Source organism: Thunnus maccoyii, chromosome 18, assembly GCF_910596095.1.
Source record: "Thunnus maccoyii chromosome 18, fThuMac1.1, whole genome shotgun sequence".
NCBI lineage: Eukaryota > Metazoa > Chordata > Actinopteri > Scombriformes > Scombridae > Thunnus > Thunnus maccoyii.
Genome location: NC_056550.1, coordinates 28,004,889 through 28,018,713, shown reverse-complemented (window position 1 = coordinate 28,018,713; position 13,825 = coordinate 28,004,889). Strand labels below are relative to the sequence as shown.

Here is a 13,825-nt window from a genome sequence, read left to right as displayed (position 1 = left end):
ACAACAGTTGTGTGTCCATATGAATAGGACTTCTTTAACCTTTTCTTAAAGAGAGTTACCTTTGATAATGACTAATGAAAACGGTTCAACAGCAGTAACTGTTTTATTTTTGGTAGGTCTAAAGGAAAAGTTAGAGGATCACCAAAGTCAGTAGGATTCATCCTCTAAGGAACATAAATATTTGTACAAAATTTAATAGAAAATTTGCTTACATATCAGCAACTAAAATGGCTCCTACCTACCTGAACTCCATCATTCAAGTCTACACTCCCTCCCGCTCACTATGCTCTGCCAACAAAAGGTGCCTGGTACCACCACCACAACAGGGCCCTAAGTTGCCAGCTTGACTCTTCTCCTTTGTAGTTCCTTGGTGGTGGAACGAGTTACCTAACTCTGCTCGATCTGCAGAGTCCCTCTCAATCTTTAAGAAAAAACTAAAGACCCAGCTCTTTCGCAAACACCTCTGCACTTGATGGACTGGAGGTAGAGAGGAAAAAAAAAACCTGCCTCTATGCAATCTATGCATTGCCTTGTTGCACTGCCTGTTGGTATCTACATCCTGTCGGACTCTATCTTAAGCTTTATGGCGCTATCTCGTATGGTTGTCTCCTGACTAGATCCCTGCTTGTGTTGTATCAGTTTCAGATGAATGTCACTTGGGATAAAAGCATCTGCTAAAAGAAAAATGTAAACGTAAAAGTAGAAATCAGTTTAATAATTGTTGAGATATTTCCATTTGGACCAAAGTGGTGGACTGACAGAGAGACAGACATCACCAACCATAGAGCCTTGCTGCTACATGTCAAAAAATGTATGACTAAAGAACAACATAGACCAGTGAAAAACGGTGTTCTCACATTTTAGGAGCATTTACTTAGATTTTTGATCCATGAGGAGCTCTGACTGCCAGGTGATGATGAATAAATGTAGATCATTTTTAAAGATTTTCCTCATGATTCTGTGTCTTTATTACTTCAACTGAAAGACTATTAAATTTACATGAATACATGAAGTCTCTGGAAGTTTGTAACATCTAAGTATGTATTAGATTGAAAAACAGTAAAATAAAATTGTAAGGTTTATATTTTTATTGCAACATCTAGGAAAATATATTTACAATTTCAGGATCTTTACAACATTGCAAATATGATATGGACAAAAACATATTAGTATAAAAGTGCTGTTGAATTGTTGTTTCATAATGCAGAGATTAAATGTATATACTTACATTGAAAATATATAAACATTTAGGATCTTATATCATATAAAATAAAGCCCAAACTTGTGAACATAAAGCATATAGTTACAGTTGTATTTAAAACAGTTCCAGTGATCATAGAGTCCATATTAAAGGCCACTTTAGTCCACTTCCTCAATGGTGGGCCCCTGGGAGCCAGCTCGTGCCTGCTGTCCACAGCTGCCTGCAGGCATTCCTCCCTGATACAACTTGCTGATGACGGGGTTACACACTTTCTCCAGCTCTTTCTGCTGGTGTTGGTACTCCTCTTTATCAGCCAGCTGGTTGTTCTCCAGCCAGCTGATGGTCTCGTCACACTTCTCAATCACCTTCTTCTGGTCCTCCTCGCTGATTTTGCCCTTTATGTTCTCGTCCTGCACACTGCTCTTCATGTTGAAGGCGTAGGACTCCAGCGAGTTCTTCGCAGCGATTTTGTCCCTCTGAAGCTCATCCTCAGCCTTGTATTTCTCACCATCCTGCACCATCCTCTCGATCTCTTCTTTGCTCAGTCGGCCCTTGTCGTTGGTGATGGTGATCTTGTTCTCTTTGCCGGTGCTTTTGTCCACTGCTGACACGTTCAAAATGCCGTTGGCATCGATGTCAAAGGTGACCTCGATCTGTGGGACCCCTCGAGGAGCAGGTGGGAGTCCTGTCAGCTCAAACTTGCCCAGCAGATTGTTGTCTTTGGTCATGGCTCTCTCCCCTTCGTAGACCTGGATGAGGACCCCGGGCTGGTTGTCAGAGTAGGTGGTGAAAGTCTGGGTTTGTTTAGTGGGGATGGTGGTGTTACGTTTAATCAGGGATGTCATGACTCCTCCAGCTGTCTCAATACCCAGGGACAGAGGTGCCACATCCAGCAGCAACAGGTCCTGAACGTTGCCTGAGGTATCACCTGAGAGAATGGCGGCCTGGACGGCGGCACCATAAGCCACCGCCTCATCTGGGTTGATGCTCTTGTTCAGCTCCCTGCCATTGAAGAAATCCTGCAGGAGTTTCTGGATTTTGGGGATTCGGGTGGAGCCTCCAACCAGAACGATGTCATGGATCTGTCCTTTGTCCATTTTGGCATCCCTCAGGGCTTTCTCCACTGGCTCTAATGTTCCCCTGAACAGGTCAGAGCACAGCTCCTCAAAACGAGCCCTGGTGATGGAGGTGTAGAAGTCAATACCTTCAAACAGAGAGTCGATCTCAATGCTGGCCTGGGAGCTAGAGGACAGGGTTCTCTTGGCCCTCTCACAAGCTGTGCGCAGCCTCCTCAATGCTCTCTTGTTATGACTGATGTCCTTCTTGTGTTTCCTCTTGAACTCCTCTACAAAATGGTTGACCATGCGGTTGTCAAAGTCTTCTCCACCCAGGTGAGTGTCTCCAGCTGTGGCTTTGACCTCAAAGATACCATCTTCAATTGTCAGGATGGACACATCAAAGGTGCCTCCACCCAGGTCAAAGATCAGGACGTTACGTTCTGCTGACTTGCCTTTGTCCAGACCATATGCAATGGCAGCTGCTGTGGGCTCGTTGATGATCCTCAGGACGTTCAGTCCTGCGATGACGCCTGCGTCTTTAGTGGCCTGACGCTGTGAGTCGTTGAAGTATGCTGGGACTGTAATGACTGCATTGGACACCGTTTGGCCGAGGTAGGCCTCAGCAATCTCCTTCATCTTCACCAGGACCATGGAGGAGACCTCCTCAGGGAAGAAGGTTTTGTTCTCCCCTTTGTATTCCACTTGAATTTTGGGCTTCCCTCCATCTCCCACCACCTTGAAGGGCCAGTGCTTCATGTCCGCCTGCACCACTGGCTCATCAAACTTTCTTCCAATCAGTCGCTTGGCATCAAACACAGTGTTGCTGGGGTTCAAAGCCACCTGGTTCTTGGCTGCATCCCCGATCAGCCTCTCGGTGTCCGTGAACGCCACATAGCTGGGGGTGGTCCTGTTGCCCTGGTCATTGGCGATGATTTCTACTTTTCCGTGCTGGAAAACCCCCACACAGGAGTAGGTGGTACCCAGGTCAATGCCGATAGCTACGCCTTTGCCTGCAGACATCTTGGTTGTTTTGAATTTGTGTCCTAAAGATGCAGAGACAGAAATTAGAAAGTGAAGTTAGAAACGTAACACAACATATATCAGTGTTAAGCCAGCAGCTGAACTAGAGAGACTGAATTAATGAAGTTCTGAATTAATCGTTTAAATTTTGTTCATCCCAAAATCTCTTTACTATTGCCTTGGTATGTAATTTTCTGGTCAGGTCTACTGAATAAAACATGTCATACTTCAAAATACTGCATCACTTCCTATAAATTATCACCTATAATTACAGCTTCTCTTTAACGTTGATTGCAGTAATGCAGAAATTAAAAAAAAAATGTTTGTGATGAGTCTAAATACTTAAAATGAATGTCACAGAACTGTAGTTCAATCTGAAGAACAAAGCAGCATTAAATTGACAGTTTTTGAGATGGAGTTTGGTCATTATTTATTCTTCCTATTATATATTCTTCTTATTTAATTATGTGTCATTATTAATATTGTTGAGGTTGAAGCATAAATACATCTACTGAATGAAAAATGTCATACTCCAAAATACTACATCACTTAGGACAGTAGCTACAACAAGAAAGCAATGATCTTTCCAAAATTGGCATCTTATAAATTGTTGCTCATAATTATTACAGCCTCTCTTCAAGGTCAACTACAGAAATGTAATTAACATTTTTCAGGAAAGCTCATACAAACTATTTATCTACATATATACTGCAACTTCTATACACCATAACTGTATAAATGAATGTAAATATCAAATATTGTCATAAAACTACTTTTGTCATCAGAAACAAAGTGTGAACTTACAGTTAAGCCTTGAGTTGTGTGTGTTTTGAAGAGGATTGATCTTCTCCTTCCTCTCTGGATCTTCTGCTGGTTTGATCTGTTTCTGTCTCTGTTTCTGTCTCTTATATCTGAGGAAGTCGACTGTCTGGCTGTTTCTAGACGTTTCACACACAAACTGTCAAGTCAGCATCAATGCAAGGCAGAACTTCCTGTTACTGACTTCAAGATAAAATGCCTCCTAATGAACACAAGCTGTAGTAAGTGGGAATGAACACACACTCGTCTTATTGTGAAACCAACATCTTGTACTAACTCTGACCGCTTGATGCAGATTTTACCAGAAGTCTCTCGAATCAACCTGAAAGTGGAGAAAAACCCAGAAAAATCTAGACAGAAACTTCTATTTCTCTCTTGTACATTTTATGTGTCTCTGTCTTTTACTTTTATCTTGTTTCATTTTAAATTCAAGTGACTGGTTTTATTAGTTTTTCATCATTTTTTCATTTTTTTCACTGTGTACCTCGAGACCGCACTGCCCGCCCTCTCAGCTGTTTTGCACGTTATTTATCAAACAGAAAAACAAATTGTCTGCACTTATTCTCATATGTAATATTCATTTCATTTCATCTGTATGTAACTTATACATGCTTTATCCCTTGTACCTTATTTGTAAATCTTGCCTCGTTCTTTTTACTTTAATTTTCAATTCAATTCAATTTTATTTATACAGCAAAGTTATTTCCGGGCACTTTCCACATAGAGCAGGTCTGGACCGTACTCTTCACTTGGCAACAGCGGCAAGGAAAATCTCCCCTTTAACGGGAAGAAACCTCAAGCAGAATCGGACTCTAGGTGGGCGCCATCTGCCTCGACCGGTTGGCTTGAAAGAGGGAGAGGGGAGAGAGACACGGAGAAGCATAATAACAGCAATAATAACAATAATAACGATAGTAATAATAATAATAACAATACATTTATTATCTGTATATGTTTGTGTTTATATAACAATATATCTCACATATTCTCGCCTGTAAATATTGCTTCATCAGTACTTTATTCTACTATTTGAACTTTCTGGTTGGATGCAAATATTGTGTTATAAAAGCAGTGTGTAGTCGGGGTCACATTTCACATGTCTATGAGTTGTTAACAACTCCACCAAATAGTGATTTTTCCCTCTAAACTTCTCACATGCTTTCATTTCAATAAATGTTCAAATGATCCAATATTTCAGCAAAAATCAAAGATTAGAGAAAAAGTCCAAAAACTGAAAACAGATTTGTGTATCAGAACTTTGTTTCTTCTTCTTTTCTCTCCCATTAATCATCTCACCACCCCTCAGATTTATCTGCTGACCCTTTGGAGGGACCCGACCCCTAGTTTGGGAACCACTGGACTAAACTAGCTAACTGTATATAAAGTAGTGTAAACTAGCTCCACCTCCAGCAGCTACAACAGTAACATGCTGCTCTAACACTGATGCTTCAGTATTAAAAATCTAATGATGTCATATCAATATCAATATATCAATCAGTCATTTGAATACTTCTTCTACTACTGTGATATAAAAGTATGGGTCTATATATGTTTGTATACTGTATACACATATATTTGTGCTATATGTAATATATAAAGCTGAGAGAAGGAGAAGAGGAAACAAGGAGTTGAGGAAAGGCCAGCAGAGGGTGCTGTCTGCTCTGAAACCTGCCTCCTGCACTGTTGAGATCACAACATTCAGTCACTACAGGTGCAGATTTAGCCATATCTCACCACTGGCTGTGGTATGTTGAGATTACATCACAGCTAAGTTTTCCCCTTCACTATGATATAACCACAATATACCATGGCCAGTCTTGAGATACTGCTTTCATAAAATGGTTACCAAATATCCCAAAAAAGAAATTATAGAGACAATCCAATAAAAACTGTTTTATTAAATAACAGTTGCATTACTAGAGTCATTTGCAAGAAAGTAGTCCCCGGCTGCCTGTGGTTGCTATGCAACATTAATAAACTGCTCAACCAATGTTCAAGCTAGTCAGTCACATTCATTTGGAATTTATAAAGGTAAGTAAGTGGGTGGGAAAAAGTATAATACTACATTACCCATGAGTCTTAGAGGATGTTGCAATGGAGACGTCTCCATTGAGAGCTGTGAAATCAGAGTTTCAGAACAAAACATCTTTGTAAAATAAAAAGTTTTACTAAGATGAACCTCTAACTTTACTCTGTCAGTCAGTCACATAGCAACAGAGTCTGAAGCTCTCTGATTGGATGTTATTGACAGCAGTGCACTATGGGAGTTGCAGTTTGTTGTTATGAACACAGTCTGACCTCTGACTTTTTCTGAATGATACAGAGTTTTTAAAGCTCAGTGTTTTATTTTTTTGTACTGATTATTCTGTGTGCGCAGTGTGTTTCAGTGGGTTGTGTGTGTGTGGTGTTCTGTGTGTCACTGTGTTGATACTCCCCCTCCACATGGACAGCAACTCTGTGTTTCCACGCTGCCTACACATCTCCACCAATCAGAAGCTGGTCTGCACCTATACACTGGGTAACACACACACACACACACATTCACACACACAAAGCCACTCAGTGGTTCTCGTTTCCACCTCTTCAGGCCTTGAAAAATCAAGTGAAATCCTTCAAGTGAGATAATATGAGACGAAAAAACAGTCTGATATCATTATAAGGAGCCAGGCTGAATCAGAGCTCAGTTACTCTCTATAAACTGAAGATGTAAAGAGAAACCTGAAGTACAGTGAACTCATCTGTCCCTCCAGGATTACTGCAGCCAAAAATGTTTGATTCTGTAACGGCTTTTCTCAAAAATTGAGATACAATTTGCAATATTTTATGTGCATTTTTGTGGTAAAATTGCGGGAATTTGGAAAAATTGCAAGCAAAGAAAAATAATTAGATTATTTTTTAAACTCCTACCAATGGAGAGTCATATTTTATGACTTCATTGGATAAAAAGCATCATGCATATCACAGCAACAACAATATTTCATTGTTCATGTTAAATGTATTTTCTGAACATGAGAACCATGGGCTCAAAGTCATATAAAAGAGTCACACGTTGTCTGATGATTTGGACATTTCATGTGGAAAAGTTGTAATAATTTAGCAAAATTTAAAGCTCTTGCCAATATTGCAGAGATTTCTTGAATTTGCGTTAATTTATTGCAGTTGCAATACACAGTTTCCTGGAGGGACTGATAGAAACAAATGTAAATTAATGATTCCTTCAAATTTAGCATTCAGTATACTTATTTTGTTCCTTCATCATTTTAATTTTCAGTTATTTTTTGGCAAATCAATATATCCATTTGTCAATAAAACATCAGAAAACAGAGAAAAATTCCCAGAAGACCAAACAATAGTCCAGAACAACAGGGTTGATCATTTTCTCAGTTGATTTATCATTTTGTCTGTAAAATGTCATAAAATTTTGTTTTGTTCGATCAATACTTGTTCTGTCACAGAAGAGCTTCAAATCATCACATCTGAGAAGCTTGAAACAGAATTTTTTTAGCAACTAAAACAATTATTCAATTATCAATTATCATTCCCACTCTAACATTAGTCTAAAAATCTGATAGCATCCATTTAATAATTTGTGCTTCCGATTTAATAATTTGTGCTCTTGATTGAACCTTTTTGCCTGTTCCTCTCTCTCTCCTCTTCCCCAAACCAAATGATAACTAAACACACACAGAAAACATCTTTATTTTTATTTGTACGGCTGAGATTCCTCTACGACATCTGAACCAAACAAACATGAACAACAACACGACTCACAGCAGAATGGAAACTGCTCTGTACGTGACATTTGTCCATGAGTCTGTATTATTATCAAACAAGTTAAGCTAAGTCGGTCTTCTCTGAATTATCAGGCTTCACTAAACCTGACTCTGTTAATCCTGATAACTGCTCAAACGCAGCTGTTCACGTGATCAGATTACAAGAGTTTAAAGTGAGACTGTTGCTGCTGCTGAAGTCTGAGATGAAGTTCAACATGGTGGATGTACAAGTCAAACTAGAACATGTGGCGTTCCACAGGGACATGTTTCGGCTCCTCTGTTGTTTTTCATTTTAGCTTCACTTCAGAACAACAGCACATCGGTCCAATTCAGAAATGATGCTCTGTGGTGACAGAGGTGATGATGTCATCGTCATCAGCCAATCCCTGCTCAGCTTGGGTGGGCAGGGGCATTGCCATGGAGACAAGTAGGTCGTTTCCTGTTGTATGAGGAGTTACTGATCAAATTTAGAAACATTTTCAAGAACACGACTGACAGAGGCAAAGATTGATTGTAACTAACATGTAATCAACACCATATAACTGATAGAGATACTGTGTAACACTTGATTGATTGATTGATTGATTGATTGGTTGGTTGGTTGACTGATTGATTGATTGATTGATTGATTGATAGTTGCTGAATGGCTGTGTGGCTGCAAGGTGAGTGAATGATTACCTGTGGGCCTGTGTCTATACAAAGACACCATGAGGAGAGTGGAGATGAAGTATGGACAGAACACCACGAGGTGGCAGACCAGTCTGAACACAAGGGGTGGGGCTGCTGAAACAGGGGGTGGGGTTGTTGAAACAGGGGTCGTGGCTATGGTTGCAGGTTTACCTACAGAGAGAATCACACCTGGTCATGTCAATAGGTAAATAGCATGAACTTATGTCATACTGTATACCTGACAAAGTCAAACTTTGTCATCACCTTTAAGCTTTTTCTCCTTCTTTTATCTAACCAATCAATGTTAAAATCACAGAAAATTAATGCTTCTGATTTATGGGAAGTTATTCTTAGTAATTTCTCTAAATTATCATAGAAGGTTCTGTCACAAGCAGGAGAGTCATACAAACCCATGATATGAAACTGCATCCATGGTGATAAACAGACATGAAGACATTCAAATTGTACATTATATTCCATTTCTGTACACTCTATTGAGTTTCTTATATAGATTACAACCAGTTTTTCTATCTTTCTGAAAAAAATGTATACCAAGGGACGTCAATACAAAGTTTGCATGATTTTCAGTGGGAAGAGTGAACATGTGGATGAAATAAGTGGTGAAATGAAAGGTAACTTCCTCACCTGCGACAGTGATCCAGCTGGGTGGAGACTCTCCATGACTGCTGCTGTGACACTTGTAGAGGCCTTCATCAGACTTAGAAACATGGCGGATGGTCATGTGACCTTTAGGCTCAGTCCTGATGAGGGAGCCATCTTTATAGAAATCAGCTGGGAGGTCAGAGGTCTTTGTTTTACAGTGCAGAGTGACATCATCTCCCTCCATCACAGGGAGGACAGGACTCTGCAGGATCACTAATCCATCTGAACACAGAGACAAACTACAGCATTTCATCATTTACACTCAGCTTCATCAATACTAACTCCACAGTCTGATCTTACCAGTGACAGTGATGCTGATGCTGTTACTGGTTTCTCCCTCTCTGGACTCACACCAGTAAACTCCACTGTCCCAGGTGATGACGTAGCCGATGTTGCAGGAGGAACCAGCTGGTTCTCCCCAGATGCCACACTCTGTCCGGGTGTCTTTGGTTGTGTTCCTCTTCAGCGTCCATCCAGCAGAGCTGTCATCCTCTTCACAGCTCAGAGAGATGGACGCCCATTGGAAAAACTGGGAGCTGCTGGGACTCACAGTCAGACCAGCTGTGGCGGATTCAGAGTATAAACTAAATGATGACATGTTATGCTGATGACACTGTTGTTTGTTGCATTGCAAACTCTCACAGCTTCAACCTGCTTTCACAACTCTCTCCACTGTGTGTCATAATAAATGAGCAACACACGTTAAAAGGACATACATTATAAGGATACATTATGTTGCCTTTTGTCTTTGATAATTGATTTGTTTTTCATTGTGAAAAGAGAGAAAGTCCCCCTAACTTCCTCCTGAAAACTAATCACAGTCTTTGAGTCGTGGGAGAGGTACTCAGATACATTCAGTAAAAGTACCGATACAGCAATGTAAAAATACTCCATTACAAGTAAAAGTCCTGCATGAAAAACCCTACTATAGTAAAAGTACATAAGTATTACGAGCTTGATGTAGTTAAAGTATTGCAGTAAAAGTACATAAGTATTATGAGCTTGATGTAGTTAAAGTATTGCAGTAAAAGAAGTGGTTTGGTCCCTCTGACTGATATATTATTATATATGACATCATTAGATTTTTAATACTGAAGCATCAGTGTTAGAGCAGCATGTTACTGTTGTAGCTGCTGGAGGTGGAGCTAGTTTACACTACTTTATATACAGTTAGCTAGTTTAGTCCAGTGGTTCCCAACTGAGGGGTCAGGCTCCTCCAAAGGGTCAGCAGATAAATCTGAGGGGTGGTGAGATGATTAATGGGAGAGGAAAGAAGAAAAAGCAAAGTTCTGATACACAAATCTGTTTTCAGTTTTTGGACTTTTTCTCTAATCTTTGATTTTTGCTGAAATATTGGATCATTTGAACATTTATTGAAATGAAAGCATGTGAAAAGTTTAGAGGGAAAAATCACCATTTGGTGGAGCTGTTAACAACTCATAGACATCTGAAATGTGACCCTGACTACACACTGCTTTTTGTAAGACGTCAAAAGCCAAAAAGGTTGGAAACTGGTTTCATCTTTAATAATGTGTTGTATTTTAAAAGCTTGTTATATTATCCATTGTGTCAAATCTTCTTTAGTGTAAAAAATTTAAAAAAGTAACTTTATCATGAAAAAAGTCAGCAACTTGTTAAAGAAGTTAAATATATAATCGAGTTTTTGTTTTGCTCCTGCACATCAGAACAGATTTATTCATGAAAGACAAGCCTTTCATTCTAAAAAATACATGAAGGGTCCATAATGTTATTCACGCAGAGAAAGATACTCCAAATGTCATCTCTCTATCAAGGCTGCAACTAATGATTATTTTCATCACTGATTTAAAGAGTCCTGCACAGACTAACAGTCAAAACTCAAAGATATTCAGTTTAATATTGTTTGTTTAAAAATACAGAGAAAAACAGCAAAAATTCACATTTGACAAACATAAAATATATAAAAATAAATAAATGTGTATTTTTGTCTGAAAAGCGACCAAACGGAGGAGGAATTATCAAGGAGAAATCCTTCCTGTCCTCCTTACATTAGACCAGCCTTTACTTATAATGTCCTGATTACAGGTATATTTTCATATAAAATCTTTCATATGTTCATGAGATATCTCTGTGTTTCTATAGAAGATTTAAAATGCCTAAATTAAATAAATCAAACAATGCAATAAAGTGAAATACATTGTAATATGCATTTCTTTTTATGTATGCATCCACTGTGTCTTGATTCAATTAAAAAATATATTTTAAAAGGACAATTATTTAGTTATTAGTCCTTTATAATTGCAAGAACAGTTTTTTTCATTATGAAAACAGCTCCCAGTGTTGATCTGTAATTTTGACAGTAAATGCGTACATGCAGTTGAAAGGTAATACAAATAAAAATATGTGCTGTGTTTCACTTTATTTCTTTGTTTGACTTGTTTTCATTTTTTTTAAGTCTGTTCTTCCTGCTGCTGTGTATGTTGATATATTTTATATAATATGTGTGCCAACCTTGAGTGCATCTGCAGAAGAGCATTGTGGTCAGACCTGAAGGGAAATGACAGTCAGGTTTGAAGTTTCACATATAAGCAGAGAAAACAACTTTACTTAAACCAATACTGACAATAAGTTTCAGCCTTAATACCATGTAGACGTACTAAACAAGACTTCAAACAAGACAACATACAACATGCTTCACAAAACATGAAAAAAACATAAAACAGAAGGATTTTTAAATTTTTTTTTAAAACAGAGACAAACAAACAGGTTTAAAACATATATATTGAAGGTTGTGGGTGAAAGGACATTTTGAAACAATGAGTTGTAAGTTTACATGAGATCATAGCTGATTCCTAATATTAAACTTTACTTACAGAGCAGCCACTGAAGAGATGTTTGCTCCATTCTGCTGTCCGGTCATATGAGACCAAACACTCGACACTCCTTCTTCTTCTTCTTCTTCTTCTTCTTCTTCTTCTTCCTGTTCTAGGTGATATGTAGTTTTCTCTGCAGGAGGTGGCAGATAAACCAAGCAGGTGAGCTGAAAACATCTCAGGAGCTCCGTTAAAGGTCTCACCTGAAGAAGGGAAATAAAAGATAAAACACCAACATGTTAAATGAGTGAAGAAGCATCCATCACTGCAGCCACAGTTAAATAATGTGAGTTTTGATTAACTACGACTCCCAGGGTGCTTTTCAGCAACAAACCGCTGCAAATAGCTTTACAACCTGCAGAGTGAATCAGTTCAATTTTCATTTCTGGATCACTATTGAGTGACCAAGGCGACACATTTTGTTTACAACTTCAAAAATGAAGCATTTTGAATTTGACTGGTTTCTTCTCCATAGCTGCAGCAGCTGAGGATCATGGGTAGTGTAGTATTTAGAGCTGTCAACCAAAATGACGGAGAAATACATGATTTGTCAGAAAGGAAGTTTAAATAATGTAAAGTGGTTCAGAATTTAAACCTGTAGGACTGTGACATTATCCAGGAGAGCCCTGAGTTTCTGTGCTCAGTAACATTGAGGAGATTAAATAAAGAAACATCAGAAAAAATGAATACAGAAAGAGGAAAAACACCTCAGGAACCAGCAGCTCTATTCTACCCTCTACCAGAGAGTTTCACCCTGTAAACAACGTGATTCAAATCAAATCAATAATGGTGTTACCAAGAAACCGATGACACTCATTGGCTCCATAAAATAAAAATTGAATCATGTCAATACAAATGATTACAGACATCAGGTACCCATTTTGGTTATAATCCTGTTGTGTGAACAGAGTTGAGCTCAGAGGATGGTCAGACACAGCAACAGAAAGAGAGACAATGACACTAGTCACTAGAAAAAAGTTTCTAGTGACTTCAATGAGATTAAACAATTTCTTAATACAGTCACACTTAATGCTCAGATCATGGCTCATGGCTGACACACTGATTCTCCTGAGTGTTTTTATTTGCTTTTTATTTGCAATGTGTAAACAAAGTTAAACACATCACATTTGAACATGTGTTCTTCTGTTAACAGCATTACTGTGGCATTCATTAAAGTAGCCAACATTTCCTCCAACAGCAGCGTGTTACTGTCTGTCTACTGGCTTTCTTTAGTCGGTAGTTGAATGTCTGACAGCACTTAAACATAGCATGACAAGTGCTTTTCACAGAAAACACATGACGCATGGCAGACACATCCTCAGGACAGAGGTGATAATGGCAGGAAAGTAAGAAGGGAGTAACCAAACAGAAATAGAGCATGTATAAAATTAAGAAAACATTCAATGCTGTGTTATGCAGTGGAATATAAGAGATTTAGGGCAGTAGCAAGACAAGTAATTAAAAATGCAAAAATTAACACAGAATGTCAGGACTTTATAAAAGAAGACCTATTCCAGTTTTACAGAATGGTGAGGTGGAAGCAGTATCCAATAAAGAAAAATCTGACATGTTTGTCCTGGGGATTCTGGAGTTGAGGGAAATGAAATAGTCGATTCTATAGCAAAGACAGTCCTAAAGAAAGGAGAAACAGATGTAAATATATCCCTGGGAAGAGTGGAACTTAAAGGAAAAATCAAGGGATTATGAGAAAAGGAGACCAAAGGAAAGCACTATTTTACTCTTCATCTGCAGATTAAAAAAGTCAGTTAT

General features: G+C 38.7%; 2 protein-coding genes across 2 annotated transcripts; both read right to left on the bottom strand.

Moving 5' to 3' along the window:
* Positions 1-944: 944 nt before the first annotated feature.
* On the bottom strand, positions 945-4,124 carry LOC121884465 (heat shock 70 kDa protein 1). Its single transcript, XM_042393300.1, has 2 exons — positions 4,084-4,124; positions 945-3,302 (listed from the first exon to the last, which is right to left on the bottom strand). The coding sequence occupies exon 2, from the start codon at positions 3,277-3,279 to the stop codon at positions 1,360-1,362; it is 1,920 nt and encodes a 639-aa protein (XP_042249234.1). The 5' UTR covers positions 3,280-3,302; positions 4,084-4,124; the 3' UTR covers positions 945-1,359.
* A 3,657-nt stretch (positions 4,125-7,781) lies between these two features.
* Positions 7,782-12,492, bottom strand: LOC121884523 (Fc receptor-like protein 5). Its single transcript, XM_042393385.1, has 7 exons — positions 12,411-12,492; positions 12,056-12,258; positions 11,694-11,729; positions 9,504-9,764; positions 9,186-9,425; positions 8,550-8,711; positions 7,782-8,310 (listed from the first exon to the last, which is right to left on the bottom strand). The coding sequence occupies exons 2-7, from the start codon at positions 12,084-12,086 to the stop codon at positions 8,201-8,203; spliced, it is 840 nt and encodes a 279-aa protein (XP_042249319.1). The 5' UTR covers positions 12,087-12,258; positions 12,411-12,492; the 3' UTR covers positions 7,782-8,200.
* Between the last annotated feature and the right edge of the window lie 1,333 nt (positions 12,493-13,825).